The sequence below is a fragment of the Protopterus annectens genome, chromosome 7.part0 (genome assembly GCF_019279795.1).
Source record: "Protopterus annectens isolate FY-2018-M chromosome 7.part0, PAN1.0, whole genome shotgun sequence".
Lineage (NCBI taxonomy): Eukaryota > Metazoa > Chordata > Ceratodontiformes > Protopteridae > Protopterus > Protopterus annectens.
Window position 1 is genome coordinate 637,673,718 of NC_056739.1, and position 22,587 is coordinate 637,696,304.

The following is a 22,587-nucleotide window of genomic DNA, read 5'->3' on the forward strand; positions in this document are numbered from 1 at the left end:
TTAAAAAAAAAGAAAAATGCAGTAAATTAAATTCCTTAACATCCTTGAAACAGTTCTATTAAATCGATTTATTTAAAAATTCACATAAAATTAAATATGCAAGGACAGGAAATCAAAGAATTTGGCTACCCCCACACCTGTAATTACTAGCAAATAACAAAATTCAGCCGACACTAGCTTCAGTTCAAGTTACTGAAGAGCAGAATAACTTCAGTTAAATATTCCTTCAACACTCCTTCAACACAGTTTAAATCAAATTAAATACTGTATTTTTTAAAAAAGTGCAGATAAAGGTACTTAAATTCTCTTATATGTCCAGTTGAATATAACCAAGTTCTTAGCTGGCCAAAGCTGAGGTTTAAAAGCAGAAAATATTTCACAATGCACCAGTTAAATATGCAAGGACAGGAAATCAAAGAATGTGGCTACCCCCACACCTGTAATTACTAGCAAATAACAAAATTCAGCCAACACTAGCTTCAGTTCAAGTTACTGAAGAGCAGAATAACTTCAGTTAAATATTCCTTCAACACTCCTTCAACACAGTTTAAATCAAATTAAATACTGTATTTTTAAAAAAAGTTCAGATAAAGGTACTTAAATTCTCTTATACGTCCAGTTCAATATAACCAAGTTCTTAGCTGGCCAACGCTGAGGTTTAAAAGCAGGAAATATTTCACAATGCACCAGTTAAATATGCAAGGACAGGAAATCAAAGAATGTGGCTACCCCCACACCTGTAATTACTAGCAAATAACAAAATTCAGCCAACACTAGCTTCAGTTCAAGTTACTGAAGAGCAGAATAACTTCAGTTAAATATTCCTTCAACACTCCTTCAACACAGTTTAAATCAAATTAAATACTGTATTTTTTTTTTAAAAAGTGCAGATAAAGGTACTTAAATTCTCTTATACATCCAGTTGAATATAACCAAGTTCTTAGCTGGCCAAACTGAGGTTTAAAAGCAGAAAATATTTCACAATGCACCAGTTAAATATGCAAGGACAGGAAATCAAAGAATGTGGCTACCCCCACACCTGTAATTACTAGCAAATAACAAAATTCAGCCAACACTAGCTTCAGTTCAAGTTACTGAAGAGCAGAATAACTTCAGTTAAATATTCCTTCAACACTCCTTCAACACAGTTTAAATCAAATTAAATACTGTATTTTTTTTAAAAAGTGCAGATAAAGGTACTTAAATTCTCTTATACATCCAGTTGAATATAACCAAGTTCTTAGCTGGCCAAACTGAGGTTTAAAAGCAGAAAATATTTCACAATGCACCAGTTAAATATGCAAGGACAGGAAATCAAAGAATGTGGCTACCCCACACATGTAATTACTAGCAAATAACAAAATTCAGCCAACACTAGCTTCAGTTCAAGTTACTGAAGAGCAGAATAACTTCAGTTAAATATTCCTTCAACACTCCTTCAACACAGTTTAAATCAAATTAAATACTGTATTTTTTAAAAAAAGTGCAGATAAAGGTACTTAAATTCTCTTATACGTCCAATTGAATATAACCAAGTTCTTAGCTGGCCAAAGCTGAGGTTTAAAAGCAGAAAATATTTCACAATGCACCAGTTAAATATGCAAGGACAGGAAATCAAAGAATGTGGCTACCCCCACACCTGTAATTACTAGCAAATAACAAAATTCAGCCAACACTAGCTTCAGTTCAAGTTACTGAAGAGCAGAATAACTTCAATTAAATATTCCTTCAACACTCCTTCAACACAGTTTAAATCAAATTAAATACTGTATTTTTTTTAAAAAGTGCAGATAAAGGTACTTAAATTCTCTTATACGTCCAGTTGAATATAACCAAGTTCTTAGCTGGCCAAAGCTGAGGTTTAAAAGCAGAAAATATTTCACAATGCACCAGTTAAATATGCAAGGACAGGAAATCAAAGAATTTGGCTACCCCCACACCTGTAATTACTAGCAAATAACAAAATTCAGCCGACACTAGCTTCAGTTCAAGTTACTGAAGAGCAGAATAACTTCAGTTAAATATTCCTTCAACACTCCTTCAACACAGTTTAAATCAAATTAAATACTGTATTTTTTTTAAAAAAAGTGCAGATAAAGGTACTTAAATTCTCTTATATGTCCAGTTGAATATAACTAAGTTCTTAGCTGGCCAAAGCTGAGGTTTAAAAGCAGAAAATATTTCACAATGCACCAGTTAAATATGCAAGGACAGGAAATCAAAGAATGTGGCTACCCCCACACCTGTAATTACTAGCAAATAACAAAATTCAGCCAACACTAGCTTCAGTTCAAGTTACTGAAGAGCAGAATAACTTCAGTTAAATATTCCTTCAACACTCCTTCAACACAGTTTAAATCAAATTAAATACTGTATTTTTTTTAAAAAAAAGTTCAGATAAAGGTACTTAAATTCTCTTATACGTCCAGTTGAATATAACCAAGTTCTTAGCTGGCCAAAGCTGAGGTTTAAAAGCAGAAAATATTTCACAATGCACCAGTTAAATATGCAAGGACAGGAAATCAAAGAATGTGGCTACCTCCACACCTGTAATTACTAGCAAATAACAAAATTCAGCCAACACTAGCTTCAGTTCAAGTTACTGAAGAGCAGAATAACTTCAGTTAAATATTCCTTCAACACTCCTTCAACACAGTTTAAATCAAATTAAATACTGTATTTTTTTTAAAAAAGTGCAGATAAAGGTACTTAAATTCTCTTATACATCCAGTTGAATATAACCAAGTTCTTAGCTGGCCAAACTGAGGTTTAAAAGCAGAAAATATTTCACAATGCACCAGTTAAATATGCAAGGACAGGAAATCAAAGAATGTGGCTACCCCCACACCTGTAATTACTAGCAAATAACAAAATTCAGCCAACACTAGCTTCAGTTCAAGTTACTGAAGAGCAGAATAACTTCAGTTAAATATTCCTTCAACACTCCTTCAACACAGTTTAAATCAAATTAAATACTGTATTTTTTTAAAAAGTGCAGATAAAGGTACTTAAATTCTCTTATACATCCAGTTGAATATAACCAAGTTCTTAGCTGGCCAAAGCTGAGGTTTAAAAGCAGAAAATATTTCACAATGCACCAGTTAAATATGCAAGGACAGGAAATCAAAGAATGTGGCTACCCTCACACCTGTAATTACTAGCAAATAACAAAATTCAGCCAACACTAGCTTCAGTTCAAGTTACTGAAGAGCAGAATAACTTCAGTTAAATATTCCTTCAACACTCCTTCAACACAGTTTAAATCAAATTAAATACTGTATTTTTTTTTAAAGTGCAGATAAAGGTACTTAAATTCTCTTATACGTCCAGTTGAATATAACCAAGTTCTTAGCTGGCCAAAGCTGAGGTTTAAAAGCAGAAAATATTTCACAATGCACCAGTTAAATATGCAAGGACAGGAAATCAAAGAATGTGGCTACCCCCACACCTGTAATTACTAGCAAATAACAAAATTCAGCCAACACTAGCTTCAGTTCAAGTTACTGAAGAGCAGAATAACTTCAGTTAAATATTCCTTCAACACTCCTTCAACACAGTTTAAATCAAATTAAATACTGTATTTTTTTTTTTAAAAAGTGCAGATAAAAGTACTTAAATTCTCTTATACGTCCAGTTGAATATAACCAAGTTCTTAGCTGGCCAAAGCTGAGGTTTAAAAGCAGAAAATTTTTCACAGTGCACCAGTTAAATATGCAAGGACAGGAAATCAAAGAATGTGGCTACCCCCACACCTGTAATTACTAGCAAATAACAAAATTCAGCCAACACTAGCTTCAGTTCAAGTTACTGAAGAGCAGAATAACTTCAGTTAAATATTCCTTCAACACTCCTTCAACACAGTTTAAATCAAATTAAATACTGTATTTTTTTTTAAAAAAAGTGCAGATAAAGGTACTTAAATTCTCTTATATGTCCAGTTGAATATAACCAAGTTCTTAGCTGGCCAAAGCTGAGGTTTAAAAGCAGAAAATATTTCACAATGCACCAGTTAAATATGCAAGGACAGGAAATCAAAGAATGTGGCTACCCCCACACCTGTAATTACTAGCAAATAACAAAATTCAGCCAACACTAGCTTCAGTTCAAGTTACTGAAGAGCAGAATAACTTCAGTTAAATATTCCTTCAACACTCCTTCAACACAGTTTAAATCAAATTAAATACTGTATTTTTTTTAAAAAGTGCAGATAAAGGTACTTAAATTCTCTTATACGTCCAGTTGAATATAACCAAGTTCTTAGCTGGCCAAAGCTGAGTGATGTGAATATATGGCTAATCTTAATACAATACTATAAAGCTACCCCTGTGTAGGTCCACCAAATAATCTGCTGAAATTGTTTATGTAAATGCGTGGCTATTGTTAAATTTGCAATACTATAGAGCTGCTCCTCTGTATATCTATTGAAATTGTTGATGTAAATACATGGTTATTGTTAAATTTATAAAGCTGATTAACATTATTTTACTCATACTCCACTGTAGGTCTTTGCAGGGAATTATACAAATGTTGGCAATATAAATTTTGGGCAAAAAAAGTTTTACTTTATATGCTGATTTTATCACTGGTCCATCATATTTCATTGTATACTGTTGTACGTACTGACTTTATCACTGGTCCATCATATTTCATTGTATACTGTTGTACATACACTAATTAAACTCTTTGTATCTATTTATATTTGAATTTGTATGTGTCGTTTTTGATTGTAACTCGTCTATGTACTTGCATTTATAGATCAAAAGGTTTCTTATGCTCATGCTGTAACGGCAAGACACTGTGTTTATCTGTATGCTTTTCATCTTAAGCTCTCTGGAGCCCAAGTTGTAGCTGAAAAAGGGATAGTTGACCAGCCCACCTTACCAGTGTAACAAATGGAAAAGGAACTAAATAAAATGAAAGTCTTCTGCTGTTTCAATTAAGACTGAATACCTCTCACAATGAATTCTTTCCTCACAAAGTAGAGTTTGACCTTTTGCTTAAATGAGCTTTTTCATCTTGCTGTGTTTTTCTTAGGGTACGATATAAAAGGGGAAGGTTGCACATGTTCTTTATATTTTGGATACATACTACCAACTTTGGGCTTACTTCGGTAAGGTGAGTGTGCTTATGAAGACAGAATATTTTTTTTTTCTTTTGCACCAGATAAAGGTGGGGGGTGATACATTTCCAAAGCCAGTCCTCTCAGATCATTTGCCAGTTTCGTTGATTTTATGTTATCAGTATGCTAACTCTTTGCTCAAGGTACTCAAAGGTCATTTTGTATGGCTGCTTGAGCTTGTTTCATGTCTTTGTCCATAGTACACTTTTGTTCTATGGCAGTTTGGTCTTTGGCACATTTGCGTACCTGTACTAGGCACTATAGTCTGAATCATAGGACTCATAGGAAGTTAAGGCTACTAAGGTTTGCAATCGTTACACCTTATCAGTTCCTACCCTAGACTGTACCTCTTCTATCAAGAAGGGCTAGACCAGAATTTATCAGTACCCATTCAATTATCCAAGTCCCCTTTTAAAGAAAGAAAATGGGGATTTCCATCCCAAAGATGAGCAGTGATGCCCTGTTTTGTCAGCTGGCCCCATTGCTGTTAGTGTCCATAACCCACCACTGGTGTAGTTTAGTAGCTTCCCCTCCAAGGAGGTCCGAACGACTAATGATTTGAAGGGGAGGGGCTACAGTGGAGGGAGAGAGAACAACTGTTACTCACAAACAACATGGAACGGCAGGGGCAGTTACAGGGGGAGGGGCAGGGGGGTTACAGCAGATATTAAATTTTGAACATGAGTTACACACCGATGAAGATGGCAATTTGAAATATACTATTGTTACTAACAAAAGTGGTGACGTTAAGGTTTTTAATTTAAGTATTACCTTTGTTTCCACTGAATGGGCAGAACTGTTTGAAAGAAATGTTTTTCATTTGTTCCTTTAAGAAAAGGAAATGTTGAAGATTAATTTAAACACTTATTTTGAAAACACAGTGTCAGACAGAGTAATGCCCTTAAAGAGAAGCAGTACATTTAACCTCCCACTTCACCCCCTCGTCAACATCTTTGAATGAAATTTGTGAAAAGGACATTAGAGATATTTATTCCATCAAAAAGAACAACTCCCTCAACTTTAGTAATCTCAGTGTTTCTGAATCAGGTTTGTTTAAAAATATAGCATCAATGAAAAATCTAAGAATTATGAAACCTGACAAAGGTGAGGGGGGTTGTTATGGACCACATTGATTATGTCAACAAACTACTAGGAGTTTTGTACACAGATACTTATGAAGAAATGTCCATTAACAAAAGAAATATTGCCTACCAGAGGACTGAGATACTATTAGAAGAACTACTGTTAAATACTCAAATTAGTTTACAAAAATATGAGTATTTGAAAGTAGACCCATCCTAGGACACCTACAATTTTCGCAATTCCGAAAATACTTTAGAGTGCTTGTGACCCATCACTAAGACCTGTTGTGGATGCTAAAGCCTCTAAGACCTTCTCACTGGCAAAATTTGTAGATTTCCATGTCAGGGGCATATTGGATAAATTCCCACATATTTTTAAGGATTCGTGGGATTTTTTTATCTAAAGTTAATTCACAGATTTATTCAGATCAACTTGTTGTTGGTCACTATAGATGTCATTGACCTTTTTCCTGTCATCCCCCATGATGAGGGGTTGGAAATGTTTTATGAATTTCTGTGTAAAAATTCCAGGTTTAGCCATGATAAGGTTCTTACCATTAGGGCATTAATGGAAGCCATTCTTGAGAACAACTACTTGATTTTTGAAGAACTATTCAAGCAAAAGAAGGGAGTGGCAATGGGAGCAGCATGTTCCCCTGCATTTGCCAATCTGGTATTAGCTGAGTGGGAAATGACCAAGGTGTTTGTTTTTGGGTACTCCGAAAAGTTGGGTGATGTATGGTTGTTTTTTGGATGACATCATAATTTTTTGGAGGGCTACCAGAGAAAAACTGGATGAATTTTTTCAGTTTATTAACAACAGTACCACCTTTCTAAGGTTTACAATGGAGGTTAATAGTGAAGTGATAAATTACTTGGATGTGTCCTTATCATTGAACAAGGAAAACAAGGGTTTTGAGTCTACACTGTACAGGAAACCCACCTATTCCAACTCCCTTCTACATTTTACATCAAAAACGGTCCTTAATTAAAGGACATTGTGTTAGACTAGCTAGAATGGTGAGTTATGAGGAGGCCTTCCTCAAGGAGTGTCAGATACTTAAAGAAATGTTGTTGATGAAGGGGGTACCTGGATAAATTACTGAGTGAGGTGACTGGGGAGGTAGTAAGTAAAAGAACGAAGGTATTTTCAAACCCTTGTTAGAAAATACTGCACCGCTGACTAATGTACAGCAAAACTGTACTGACACTGTGTAAAGACAGACCAGTTATAAAGGAGCCTTGTTTTTATCATATAATATTTGCTTTTGTGAGATTAAGGAGGTCATAAGACATAACTGAAGCATTTTTTCAGTGTAACAAAACATTAGGTCTAAAGTAGGAGATAAACCTAAAGCCCCCCAGTTTCGTTCAGTGTTTAAAGTATTGAAATTTTTTTTTTTTTTTACATGGAACACCGATTTCTTTCCCTGGCAAAGAAATCTATGTTCTGTCAGTTCACTCTTTTGAGATTTCGAACATTTCAGTTTGATTAAATTGCATTCGGTGTTTTCAGCCTTCGATATGCTAATATAGACCCCCAGAGCCATGGGCTCAAGCTCAATGCCAAGAAATTTATGGTTATCCCCTTTGGGAAAAAACATGTACCCTTGAATTACCACATAGGTGGCAGTACACTAAACACTGAAAGTGTGATAAGAGACTTAGGGACACAGGTGGACAGGTGTCTCACCTTCAATAACCACATTGCCACAACAGTCAGGAAATCCATCTATGTGGCACATCTCATCACTATGAGCTTTTCATCCAGAAAAAAGGAGGTCATTGTCCCACTGTACTCATCCCTTATTAGACCCATTATAGAGTACAATGCCCTGTTTGGTGTGTACCTCTCAAGACATCTGCAACAACTGGAAAGGCCGCAGAAGTACCTCACCAAAAGAATCATAGCCCTAAAGCAGATGTCCTATCCTGACCGTCTAAAAAAACTCCACTTATACTCTGTCGCATATCGTCTACTCAGAGGCGATCTCTGCTTAATATACAAGGCCATGTCAAACCCATAGCTGTTGAACATGCTACACTTAAAGAAATCCCAATCCCTCAGAGACGCACGCTCCAGGGATCTAAACCTTGTCATCACAATGAACAAAAGATGCTGGAGGGATAGGATCCTGACCCAGAGACTCCCCAGACTCTGGAATAGACTTGCCCATACATGTCAAGCAGAGCACCTCTTTGGCACTCTTCAAAAGGAAGCTTGATGACTGGATGTGAGACAGGAAATTCACCCCTGGGTTTACGTCAGTCACCCTGCTAGATAGGGGTCCAGGGAAGTAAATACTGTAGGAAGAAATAGCCAGGGAATTGCTATGGCTAGGCTTGTATAGGCCCTAGGACCAATAGCCTAGTACCAACTTATGAACCTATAAAATATGCCCGACCTCTACACTTCTCTCCAGTCCCCATCCTCTTACTTCCACTACCTAACTGCTTACAGATTTTCCTTACCTATATCTAAAAAAAAACATATCAAGAAAAAACACTGGTTTTATCTCCCACATTCCTACGGTAATTAATACATTTCATCTAGATGTATCAATAAATGCTTAATCCTTCAATCAGCTATATAGACTCTATCCTTTCATTGTTTTTACTTTTACTATTTTCACCAACATCAAACAAATTCTAGCTACAGTGTCAGTGACACAACAGTTGTCTCACTCACTTCTGGAGCAGAAGGCTGTGGGCTCCATTCCCACACCAGGTAGATGGACTGCTGACACTGCAGTGTAGCATAAGGAAGGTGCTTCACTCCCGAGTGTCCCATCCCTCAGATACTAAATCGAGGTCCCATCTGCTTGAGTTGGTAGTAGTTCAGGTGGATGTAAAAGTTCCTACAGCACCTATTGAAAAGGGTAGGCAAAACTCCCCAATGCCTAGGCCAAATTTCTCATAGTAGTAAAAATACCAACTCAGGACAACTTCCTGGACAAATTTTCCCTAGTAGTATAAATATGACCTTGGGCCTCCCCTGAAAAGAGGCTGCTAGTCTAGTGGGACTAACCTGGTCAAGCTAAGTAAAATAAAATAAATAATTCTAATTTTCATAACTGACAAGCAATGCTGTGATGCTAAACATCTGATTAGTATGTACATATGATCACATACCTTTGTAACCTTTAACTACCTATTATTTTAATTTGCTAATGTTAAAACCACATTTAATGTTAATTGGCTGACTCTTCCATCTGATATTTACCATTGTACCATGTTCTGTGGCTTTTCTCCTGGGGACTCCATTGAAAGGGGTGGGGGGCTATCAGCCCAGTCAGACCATCACAGTTAACAAATGTAAGTAAGATAAACAACTTTTTATGAAAACAGTATGTACAAACATGACTGAAATAAGTAGTACATAAGCTTTAGAACTCTACAAAGAACTATCAGCTAACACATAAGGTCTGCTCTAAATATACATGACTGTATTTACAATGGTTATGCTTCTTTAGTATGGAAGGTGTTCTTACCACAAGCCTCAGTTCAGGGCTCACTGTTCTTTAATCTATGTTTTTTTTTTTTTTACTTTTTCTTAGTGCTAGTTCTGCAGGGTTGCTGACAATTGCAAATATAGTACTACAAGTGACAGTTATCAGGACTTTAGAAGGTTTTAAACTTAACCATTGATAATCTTACTATCTAGTATAATAACAATATGCATGAGGCCATCCGCTCTGAATATTCAAGCCTAAGAACATTAAGCATCCTTTACATTTTGGTAATACTGCACTTGAGATCAATCTTAAGTCATGTACTATGGCATTCAGACCTAGGAACATTATGTATCATTTATATTTTCATAATACTGCACTAAAGTGGGGATGTGGGGGGTGGTGATCAGAGAAAATTGTAATTTTAATCACAGTAAATCACATGTGGATTTCAACACTTGTGCTACACGAAATATAATTTTTAGAGGCATTGTCTCATGGAAAACTGAAGTCATAATCCCTCTCTATAATGCCCTAGTTAGGCTATTACATATATAACAATATATTTTTCTATTGCAAAACATTATTTTAATACAATTGAAAATAGTACAAAAATAATATGAAATTAAATTTGCAGCTTGGAAAATCTTACTTCAGGGGAAAAAACTGCAATGTGTAATTTTATTCTATCAACTCTCATATTTATCAAAGGTGGATTATGTAAAATATTAGTGGCTTTCAAAGACACTGTTAAAATCCTCTTATAATCTAGGGGAACATACTTCCCTGCAGAAGTCTGCAACAGACTTCTCTTATTATTAGCAATTAAGAGTTATTCATCAAGGCAAAGCTGTACTTTTCTTGTAAAATTTGCTAAACTAGCCAATTCCACAGCATAACTGGATAAAAACCCTGACTATGATCCAAGCAACCTGTGTTCAATTAGCAGCCTGGGTGCCCACTGGAGATGTCAAGGAGGAAGAGTGGAGTGGTGTGGCTTTGCCCACTTGTCTCTCCTTGAGGGGGTGGGTATGGGAGTGCATGTCCAAGCAGCATCTTACTGCGAGTGAATCTGGAGTGGAGACTGGAGATCCTAGGGAGTGCTGACTTAAAGGGAGCAGGACTATTCTGAGAGATAACATTTCAGGCTGAACCAAATGACACACCCTTACTGATACCCACTGCATGCCAAACCCTGGCATTTCAGTGAGCATACACCAGTGGTGGAAAAACAAACCAAAAGACAAGTGGCAGGACGATAGAACCTTTATTAAAACAGACTTTAGTGCTTTCGGGCATGGTATAAATGACGTCTTCAGAATGAAAAAAAACTCTACTTTCTCTACTTATATAAATAAAATAAAAAATCACATGTTCACAATGAATCAATTAGCTTCAACTCAGCCTGTCTTAAAAACACAGTAGGTTCACAGGTTGGTACTAGGCTATCGGCCCACATCCCACATCATTTGGGGATTCAATAATGGCTCCCAGTTTGCAGTCATCTGTGAACTTTGTTAGCCGGAGTCCCTTAGTGTTGGCCTGTACTTCAGTGAAGTAGATGCCAAACAAGAGCGGTCCCAGGACTGAACCCTGAGGTACTCCACTTGTCACTTGTCTGGAGCTGGATTTGGAGTCAGCTACTTTTACAGTGTGGGTTCTGTCAGTAAGCCAGTTGGCAATCCATCGAGTGACGTAGGGATTAATGCCCAGCTTAGTAAGCATGTAAGTAAGTAATTTGTATGCTTTATAGAAAAAGGATTATTGTCTACTTATCCGGTATCACATCAGCATGTCCACAAAGGGGTTAAATATGTTTGTATTTTCTGTTTAAAAAGGGTTTCCTATGTAAATGTTGGCAATTGAAATGCCAAGCGCAAGACAAAAGAAAATTATCATAAATGCACTCGAAGAGAGAATCTGAAACGTTTCTCTTCTCCTTTCAACTGCCTTCTGCACCCCCCACCCCCACACACACAAGTTATATACTGGTCCAGATATATTTTTCAGTTATGACCAGACTCTGAGGCAATAAACAGTATAAGTAAATTTCAATTTTAGACGTTGACTGTAATAGATTGTTAGGTTTACAGAGCTGAAATACTTTAAGCACTACCGTACAGTCATTTTTCTTTGGATAGTTTGAAGCACATTTCACAATATGCATTAACGTGCTTCACATATAGAGGAGTAGCTAAGGCTGGTTGGTGCTAGACATTTAAATTTAATATGGTTTAATTTTATATAGTGAGCCTTATTTTTGTTCGGTTTGGGCTGTGACCCCACTGAAAATGGGGAAGGGCTTTTCAGATAGATGTTTAAGGGCAGCAGTAGTACATAAATGCATGAGTGTATTTGTGTGTGTGTTGAAAATGAGGAGGAGCTTTTCAGATTGACATTTAAGGTCATCAGCAGTAGATAAATGCATTTATGTGTGTATGCGCTTGTATATATGTATATGTGCATGAATGCATGACAGTATGTGCATGTTAATGTGTAAGACGATAACGGAACCTGACTTTCCTTTATTTTTATTTTTAGATAGCTATGCAGAATCAAATCAATACAAACCCAGAGAGCCCAGACACAGTAACAATACATTCTGCAACACCTCAGTTTATCATTGGACCTGGAGGAGTAGTAAATCTTGCAAGTCTGGTATCCACAACAAATTCAAAGACAACAGGTACTTGCTTGTATTTGTAAGCCATGTTTCAAGGTGCACTGTAAAACATCATGACAAGGAGAGGAAAGATGCATGGCCAACATACAAGTAAAACTGCAGTGCTTTGCAAAGGCACTGTTTAGTCCATATGGTAGAGTAATTTCAGTATTTTTGAATTTATGTGAAGCATTACTCCAGTGATTTGTACAATGTCAGACTGAAAGTTGATTTCTGAAAATTTGACAGTGGAGGAAACCTACAATGTGACACTTGATGTTAAGTCTAAACTAACATAATGTTGCTGTAGCCACTATGAGTGGATCTTTCAGGAATTTCTTCTGTAATAGTGCTGCTTTAACCTAGGATGTTTAAAGAAACCGCTGGAGATGGTGGGTAGTAGAAAGGGAAATGTGAATAGGAGTATCATGTAAAGTTAAATCAACTGAAATTGTCCATAAAAAGACTTAAAAGTAAAAGAAAAAAGTCATGGACATTCAGAAATTCCATTTAGCTGAAACACCTGATATCTTTAAAGGGTAATTTACATACATCCCATGTTGCCTCTGATTCAAGAGGTTTAAGGTATCACACAGTGGAAATTCTAGCTTTGCTAGATTTTTCTTTTTGTGTTTTTAACCAATTGGTTTTCCTGTGTGACCTTTTTAAACATTGTTTTAGTTTGTTAGTTGGGATATTTTGTAGACACCCTTAGGTTTATGGATATCAGTTGGATATGACTACCCTGTGTTTCCAAAAGTCAAACATTCCTCTTATGCTGTGCTGATGATGTCATAAGAAGGCATGTCCACAGCTAGAGGGGTTTGGCTGTATTGGTCTGAAATTGTCCATAAAAACATGTAAAATTAAAAAGAAATGGATATTTATAATTGCATTTAGATGAAACACCTGATATCCTTAAAGGGTAATTTACATATATCCCATGTTGCCTCTGATTCAAGAGATTTAAGGTATCACACAGTGGAGATTCTAGCTTTGCAAGATTTTTCTTTTTGTGTGAAAAATGCATCCTAACAGCAGTACAAGCTATACTATCTAAGGGGGCTGTCAGTTCCCTACTAACAGTCAGAGAATCCATGCGGATGACATAATTTGTGCTGACATGAATAAAAATGGATCCGTACTTCTTTACATTAAGGCAGTCCAAGGGTTGTCTCACATCTTCAATTTTTGCTGCTGGCAAGCATAACACTATTCAATGTTCATTGTCTTCTCTGCAGATATAAGTATCAGTTCCTCTAATAACTGAATCTCCAATTACTATAATATCTTTGCTTGTCAGCTCTGTTGAATATTCGGCTTCTAATACAGTAATAGCTGCTCTAACAGTTGTTATGAAGGGCAGATCTTCATCACCATTAGTCTTATTAATCCCACTGTTTTCACTGTGTATTAAATTTTCATCCAGCTGGTATTGTAATTCCACAGCTTGGGCTATGTAGTCAACACCTGTCTTTTTCTTCTTTTTTCTTACAGTAATGTTCTTCAGTCCTTCCAGGTTCAATTTTGATTTCTTCATTTTCACTTGCCCCTTGCCTCTTTTTTCTACCTTCTCTTTTGGAAAAATGATGCCTTTTCTGTAGAATGAAGATTTTCAGATAGAAAAATATTATAATTCCCTGTAACCTGTGTGTTACATGACAAAGCAGTGTCCTTTTTAGTACGTATTCTCTTTCCTTTACAGTCATTAATCAATTTCTTTTTCTTCCTTGTTATTTGTTGTAAACTTCTTCCTTTTCTTTTTTTTTTGTTTCCTTCTAAACAAACCAGACACTCAGATTGCTGAATACTTGCATCCAGAATTCCAAAGTTGTCAGGGGGCATTGTCTTGTTTCTTAGGGGTTGAATGATCTTTGAAGTCAATAGATGCATCATTTTCTAAATGTGTTCTATTTGTCCTTTGCCTAATGTTATTTATTTCACCAGTCCATATATGAAACAACCAATTCTCCAAGCCATGCCAATTGCACAAGTGCAATCATCATCATTAAATCTAGATTTACTTCTACCAATAGTAGGCAAATCATCCAGCCTTTGACATGAGGAACACAGCTCACCATTGTTATCAGCTGTTACCTTTAAATATGCAAAGCATTTATTATACTGTACAAGATATTTGTACATTAGCAAATTGTTAATTGCATACTCATTTAAGGAATCCATATTCAGCTTCAAATGAATAAAATATTGTAAAAGAAAAAAATAATCAAAATCAGTTACTACATAATTCAAAGAGAATTTAAATTAGCTTCTATGACAAAAAAAATCACATGAGCAATATACAACTAAATACCAAAATAATTCCAGTAAAGTTGTTCTGACCATACAAGTTCTGCAAGTCTGACAAAAGTTGGAATTCCTTTACATCGTGCAGTAGCTTATGCTAAATATTGCTTGCAGTTGCACTTATTTTTAACAGTAAAGATCAATAAGTCACACACAAAGGCAGGATTGTTTAGATATGCTCAAGATTTTCGTCACTGCAGTCTGTGTGAATGTATAGCTGTCTAGGCCCCTTGGGGTGGCTAGAGCTTGCCTATCTAAAACATATCCCTTTCTAACAACCAACAGTAAAATCAAATGTAAAACAACAAAATATGAATCAAAATAAAACAATATATAGATCTTAGCATTAGAAGAAGTGACACATTAAAATATAAAGCCCAAGCTCTGTCAGCGTAAAGACGTGTATTATTGGGCTCAGTTTTAAGACCTCACACCTTATACCCAATATATGTCCCAAGAATATGAATGCAAAGAGTTACTTAAGGGACATATATTTTCCTTTTAACTTATGTATTGACCAGTTTTTGGATTTTTCATGTCAACTAAGAGAAGCAACTATGGCTGTGGGAGGCAGATTATGTATAGAAGTCGCATTACGTTTTCTACTTTGCTCCCAGTCAGAATTATACAGAGTATTCCATTTGTCAGTCATTTGTGCCTGAATCTTTGAGAAGGTGCTTATCTTCTCTCTGACTTTTTTCTTGAGAATCAGTGTCTTAATGAGCATGTGTGGGGTAGGATGGCTTCTGAGTCTTCCCTGTTGGACAACCCTCAGCAATTCAAAAATGTACAGGCCTAAACTTCTGTTGTCTGATCAGACCAAGATGTCTCTGCTGTGGCACTTTGTGTCCTCAGACTAACCGGTATTGTCCTCTGCTCCCACTGTCATGAGTCCATTGAAGGCAGATAATTGCAGTTTGTTACCACATTCTACTTAACTGATCAGCCAGTCACTTTGGCCAGGAATGGAGACCCTTGGCTTGTTATATCTGAAGGACCAGGGGGTATTCCTGAAATTGTAGTCTGAGAAGAGGTGCCAGGTACCCCTGTCAAGTTACATCAGGGGTCAAACCCACCCTGCAGAGGTACCTGAGGAAAAAGAAGATGAAGATTAAACTTCTTACTTATTCTTTTACTTCTAATACTAGAGACCCTCAGAAAGCATAGTATTCTTTTCTCTGGGGCTTTATAAGGCAGTCATATCCTTAAAGCCTCCTCCGTTCTTTTCTACTGCTTCATTAAACCTGGAATCCCAACCTCCTTTTCCAAAAAAGACTGGTTTTATAAGGTGAATGACAGACATACATTTCTATATAAAAATCCTTCCTCAGACCCTTAAGTAATTTCTGTGGAATATGACAAACCTATCTACCAATGCTCTACCCAATTGCAACAACAGTAGGGATATCAATAGATAGAGAAAGAATGTGCACACCTCTGCTATATTTTCTTTCAAGGCTATAAGTTATCAAAGCCATATAATTGGGTATCTTTTGGTTATTATGGGTGACATGAGTAAAGTTCTTACCTATATGCCTCAGTCAGACAATAAGACTGTTTTTTCTTCTTAATTCCACTTTCAAATAACTAGGTACTCTGTTAAGTGCAGTTATGATGCAGCAGATGCATCTTACAGAGCTGCAACTACAGATTCAGTTGTAAGGAGCTACTTAAGGCTGAGACTCCAATCCTCTCCTGACACCCACTGCATGTCAAGAATAAGTTAATAGATGCTCCCCTTGGAAAGGAAACTTATTTTGGTCCCATGGTTGTAGAGCATTTTAAAAGCCTGCAGGAGAGAGGAAAGATTATACAGGATTTAAGCGAATCTTCTGTCTCATGTACCCAAGCTCCAGAGGAGATACCCTTCCAAGGCGTACTTTTTTTTTTTTTTTTTTTTTAATTACAAAGAACAGAAACAGCATAAAAAGGCAAAAGGTTTACCAAAAAGAAGTTCTAATGTGAAGGCATTTATCTGGGAGGGAAAGAAGGCAAGAGTTAAGTGGGATAATTTGACCTTTCCAATAGAACACAGCAGTTTAGGTTTACCTTATTTGTAGGGATATGTTAGAGTTACATAATCAAGGCTCATATACATGACACAAGCAGAAGGTTATAATTCAAGGTGGAAAGGGATAATGATGAAGCAAAGGGGAATTCAAGAAGTAAGGAGAGATTGTGATTTTTGGAGGCAGATCCTTAAAGAGAATAATACTCATACAGAATATTATATTCTTAAGGTATCCTAAGAAGTAAGCCAATTTGAAACTGAAGAAAGGAGATTTTGCCAATAGGGATGACTGCAAGTAGGGGTACAGACAATAGGCAAGAGTGGGCTGGAATTTACTGGAGAAATCTGGAAAAGGAACCAAGATACTGAGAGCTAATAACTCAAGCAGGAAAGGTAATAGAGTGGGATGGGGCCAAGAAGACATTTGGACTGCATGCTAGAGAATGCCTTCCCTACCAAGGCTTGATCTCAGAATGGAGGCAAAGAGATAGGGGAACTTTAAGTGAAAGTTCTGTTGTCGTAGAGTTTTCATGTGAATATAGAAGAGAAGCATTTGATAAAAAGGGATAATTACTATGGCATATAAAATATTGCATAAGAATCAATCAGAGGAGGTTAGACGAGATTGGGAAGAGAGAGACTGAAAATACAGTTTACAAGTAAACAATGGGAAGATATTTGTATGACTCCCAAGTATGCAACCAAATCCATAATGTTTAGGATCTTTGGTTAGAAGTGTTTGCATGGGTATTTGTTTACCCCAAACAGGCTTCAAAACATTTTTCCTGAGGTAGATATCAAATTTTCAAAGTATGATGGAGAAGTAAAAGGAAACCGAGAATGTATGGTTTGGGAGTGTAACGAGTTGCATATTTTAAACATTCCCTATAGTGTACACTTATTAGAAATATTCAGTGAGCAAATGATTCTTTTGACCTGGGACACAAGACCTAAATTGCCTGTATATAGTAAGGCCTTATTAAGTTTAATTCTGTTGGCTGACAAAAATGTAATTACTAGAAAATGGAAATCAATGTCTACACCAACTGGATTTGGGGTATTGAATATTATAAAGAAGATACAATAATTGGAATAGAGATCTTTAGAAAATGGAAGGAGCAAATTACATAAATGTAAACAAAGTGTGGTATCAGTACATGCATAATGGTCAGGAGGAGGAGGAGTGAGGTTTAAGGAAAGACAAGAATTCAGCATTTTTTGCAATGTTGGACTGATGATAGTAGCAAAGAAGATATATCTGATGTATATTGTGTTTAAATGGAAAAATGTTAAAATGGTTTGTTTTCTTTTTTGTTAATGTATGTTTGCCTATATCTTAGGTAATAACAGATTTTAAAGGAACAAAGAGTTCCTTTCTAGATAAATCTTCCAGTTTGTGATGGTCTCTTTCTCCCCTCCTCGGCTTCTTGGTGTTCCTCTGTTAAACAAGTTATCTCTTTCCTTCCCTGTATGGAGACTGATACTGTCAGAAAAATGGGTACTCAACTTCATTCAGACAAGATAGAAGCTAACTTGACTTTAAGTATGACACAAGTGACCACCCAGACTAAGAACACATAATCTTTCCCATTTTGAAGGTATTGCTGTATCCGGGAAGTATAGAAAATGTTCCTTTCCATGAACACAAAAAAGGGTTTTATTCGAGCCTTTTCTTTCTTCCAAGAAAAGAAGGCACTTGGGTGCCTATTCTCCATCCTCAGCACCCTCCCGAAGGTCCCAAAGTTCAAAATACTGTCTCTTCAAACTTTGCTTTCAGTGATTTTTCCTGAAGCTTTCTTGGTTACCCTGGATCTCAGAGATGCATATCTGAATATACCCATCTATCCAGAACACTGGAATTTGTTAATAATGTGTGCCTTACAATTTCACATTCAATTTTCTGCTCTACTCTTTGGTCTTTCTGCAGCTCTGAGGGTATTTCCCAAATGTCTAGTTCCAGTTATATCCTTCTTTAGGTTCCTGGGTATTCTTACTATCCACATCTGGATGAGCTTCTTCTTCAGTTTTCTATTCTTAATATCCATGTCTGGATGGGTTTCTTGTTCATTCTTCAGCTGGAGCTGAAATTCACCATGGACCTTTTTCTTTGGCTGGGTTTCACAATAAAACCTAAAGATCTCTTTCCTTAAAAATCTGGTATTTTTAGATTGCCATCTAAATACTGTTTATATGATGACATATATCCCCCAGGATAAAGTTCAGTTTCTGATTGCTTTCTTATAGTTTCTTCTTTCTTCCCCTTGATATGACCTCAGCAAGGGAGATATTGAGATCCCTGGGGGATACATGGTTTCTATTATCCAGATGATACCTTTTGCCAGACTCCAGTGGTACCTCAAGACTGTTTGGGCACAGCACTGTTACCCAAGAACTTTCCTATCCCCCTCTTGTCCTCCATTATCTTCTGTTCCTCCTTTCTCCCTTTCCACTTTACTAAAAAAAAAAAACCTTTACTAGAATCTCCTTGTCATGTGACTGAATGAGCTGACAAGTATATTTTTGGCACTTTTTAACTGTTCAGAATTGCGCTTGTTTCCCGCATTTCCTGTAACTGGTCTAGTCCACATACAGATTTGCTGTATCCAGGACTGTTTGTAAGCTTCTGAGCCCCCCAAGCCTTTCTGTGTTGGAGGGAAGCATTCTAGCTTATCAGTGGAAGTGATAAGCACTAGGTAGTCTATCCACCACAAGAGGAGTAGTTTCTGGCCCAGAAATTGTAGTTTATTGGTCGTTTGGGCAGTTTTTCTATCTCCTTTCAACCTTCTGGTTTTAAAAGCCCTCATTTGTGCTTGTTTCCTACCTTTCCTGTAGTTAGTCTAGTCCAGGTACAGATTTGCTGTATCTAGGACTGTTTGCAAGCTTCTGATCAGTACCAAGTAGTCTGCTCTTCAATTTTTCCCTTAGATCTTCTATTTCTCTCTTCTGCACTTTTACTAGCTTATTAGTCTAGCACTTTACCAGACTTCTTGTAGCAATTATTGTAGCACACAAAAGTGCTACCAGCACTAAATGTTCTACAAGGAAACAGCTCCAGTACTTATTATTAATGCCCACCCCTCCAGGCATGTCTAAAGGTCAGTTCCCTGTGCTTTTTCCTATTAACCTGGTGAACTTGGGCATCCTGAGACAATGTAGTAACTGCCTCATGTACACTGATAACCCTCTCCTCTTACCTCACAACACTCAGACTTGTGAGAGATGCACTTATATACCCAAACTGGAAGCCACGCACTCTCCAGCCAAGACCGGAATAGCTGGTCAAGAGGAGAAGGTCAACACTTGCCCCAAACCACATAGAACACATAGCCCTTCAGAACACACACCAGCACTGCCTTCACATAAAAACACAAACCACACACCACTCTTCGCGAAGGCTCTTAATAAAAATCTACCCAAACAGCAGAGACCTCCAAGGCAGAAACGCACTCAACCACCACAACACAACACTAACTACGAGACACAACTCTCCTAAACAATTTGCCACTCAACCAAAGCCCCTAAGGCAAAACAGCATGCCCAACACACTAGTCATAGGTGACTCAGTAGTGAGGCACACTGATGTCGCACTCACTAGGTTGAGTAAGGAGAAAGTAACAGTTAACTGTCTGTCAGGTGCCAGGATCCACCACATAATGTATGCACTCAGGTCCCTCAATAACAGGTACAAATATGACTGTCATTGTACATGTGGGTGTGATTGACCCGAGACATACCTCCTTGGACTACATGAAAAGAGACATGGAGGAGTTCTCAGATTATGCAGCCCAGGGAGGTGTGCCCTAGCCCTGAGCAGCCTCCTACCATCACCCAGAATATGATTGATTTCAACAATTGGCTAAGTTTCTGGTGTCATTCTAAGTAGATCCAGTATCTATCTGCCTAGAATGACATGACTGAAAGACCTCGATGCTTTGCCAGAGATGGCCTGCATCTGTCACCCCTGGGCTTCTGGATACTGGCCAAGGCTCTTGCCAGCCCTATAGTGCCTTTTTTAGGCAGTGTTCCAAAGACCAAATTACCACCATAGCAGCTACAAACAAATGCAATCTGAGGGTCATGCCACTCAATGCTAGAAGTCAAAATCTCAAAATGCGCTTGCTCGAAGCACTCCTTAAAATGGAGAACATCGACATTTGTGCTGTAACAGAGACCTGGTTCAAGGCAGCATAAAGCACCCCTGCACTACCAGGCTATAACTCATTCCACACCTTTTGGCCCCAGAACTTGGACCGAAGCCCAAAGGTAGTGGTGTTTCCATATTCATAAAGGATGCACACACCTCCAGACTGGTAGCCCAACATAATGCATCAGAGATACTTCAGGTGCAGCTAACATTTGGTAAGACATTGATTCAGGTTGTAGCCTGCTATAGGCCCCCAACCATGTGGAACCATATGAAAGTCATACCTAAAACCAAAATTGTGCAATACGCTGATGATTCTACTTTGATCTACTGCACCACTAACTTAACAGAGCTCCAATTTCTGACACAAACTGCCTTCTCAACCACCGAAAACTGGATGCTCCAAAATCACCTCTCACTAAATGCCAACAAAACTAAGATCCTTCTATTCTCCCCCTCAAAATCCTCCCCTCTTGATAAAAGCTCACTTCAAATTACCAGCCTTAACAATGCCACTATCGAGATCGTACCCTCTGCCAAACTTCTTGGTGTTGCCATTGATGATCAACTAAAATTTAACACTCGTATCCAGCTAAACATCAAGGGCGGCCACGGTGGTGCAGTGGTTAGCATTGCCACCTCACAGCAAGAGGTTCTCCGGTTCGATCCCCGGCTGGGGTGCCTTCTGTGTGGAGTCTGCATGTCCTCCCTGTGGTCACGTGGGTTTCCTCCGGGTGCTTCGGTTTCCTCCCACATCCCAAAGACATGCTGCAGGTGGATTGGACACTCTAAATTGGCCCTAGTTGTGCGTGTGAGTGTGCCTTCTGTGGAAGGTTGGGCGCCGGGCTGGCAACTCGACACCGTAAAACTCCACTGCCAATCAATGTGCGGACAAGGTGATCCGCTGTGGCGACCCCTAACTGGGAAAAGCCGAAAGAAGAAGAAGAAGATCCAGCTAAACATCAATCTCCGTGGTGGTGGTGCTGTGGTAGCGTTGTCGCCTCACAGTAAGATGCTGTCCGGTTTGATTCTCAACTAGAGTGTCTTCTGCGTGGAGACATACGTGAATGGGCGTACCTTCGTTGAAGGTTGTGCATCAGGGCTGGCAACTCGGCATATAAAAATCAACTGACAATCATTAACGGACCAGAGTTCCGCTGTGGTGATTCCTAAGCGGCAAAAGCCGAAAGACACATACATACATACATACATCCAGCTAAACATCAAGAAAACGCACATAAAACTTGGCCTACTTTACAGAAACAACTACTTCCTCTCTCCTTCCACCAGGCTAACTCTCGCCACAACCTATCTCCTTCCCTCTCTACTGTATGGCACTCCTCTGCTCACTAATTTATCTTCCACACTTACCTCCAAACTGGAAGTATGTTACAACAAAATCTCCAGATTCGCCACAAATGCCAAATCCTCCTCTCATCACTGCACCTCCCTTCACTCATTAAACTGGCATGAACTCCCCAATCAACTTGACTTTCTCCAAATCACCACAACCCGCAAATTATTGTTCCAACCCACTAACTGCCCTGCACTATCCAACATACTACAACCGTATACCCCCCTCAGATCTACCCACCAAAACCTGATCACCGTTCAAAATCCAAGCGCCCCTTTTCCTTTTCTCTAGCTAAAAAATGGAATGCTCTGCCCTCCACACTGAGGACCTGTGACAACCTTTATTACTTTAAAACTCAACTTTATTCCTACCTCTGTCTAAACAGGAAATGCAACTGTACTCTTCAGCCCATACCTCTCAAGCTCTCCTCCCCCTTTAATCGTGGATAACCTTCTT

At 37.9% G+C, this 22,587-nt stretch overlaps 1 protein-coding gene across 3 annotated transcripts in view; it reads left to right on the forward strand.

Moving 5' to 3' along the window:
* GABPB1 (GA binding protein transcription factor subunit beta 1) overlaps window positions 1-22,587 on the forward strand; it is a 2,781,617-nt gene that overhangs the window by 1,279,850 nt on the left and 1,479,180 nt on the right. For all 3 annotated transcript variants that reach the window (XM_044077209.1, XM_044077208.1, XM_044077210.1), the window contains exon 5: window positions 12,195-12,339. In XM_044077209.1, the coding sequence (XP_043933144.1) occupies window positions 12,195-12,339 (145 nt within the window). The remainder of the gene's footprint in view (window positions 1-12,194; window positions 12,340-22,587) is intronic.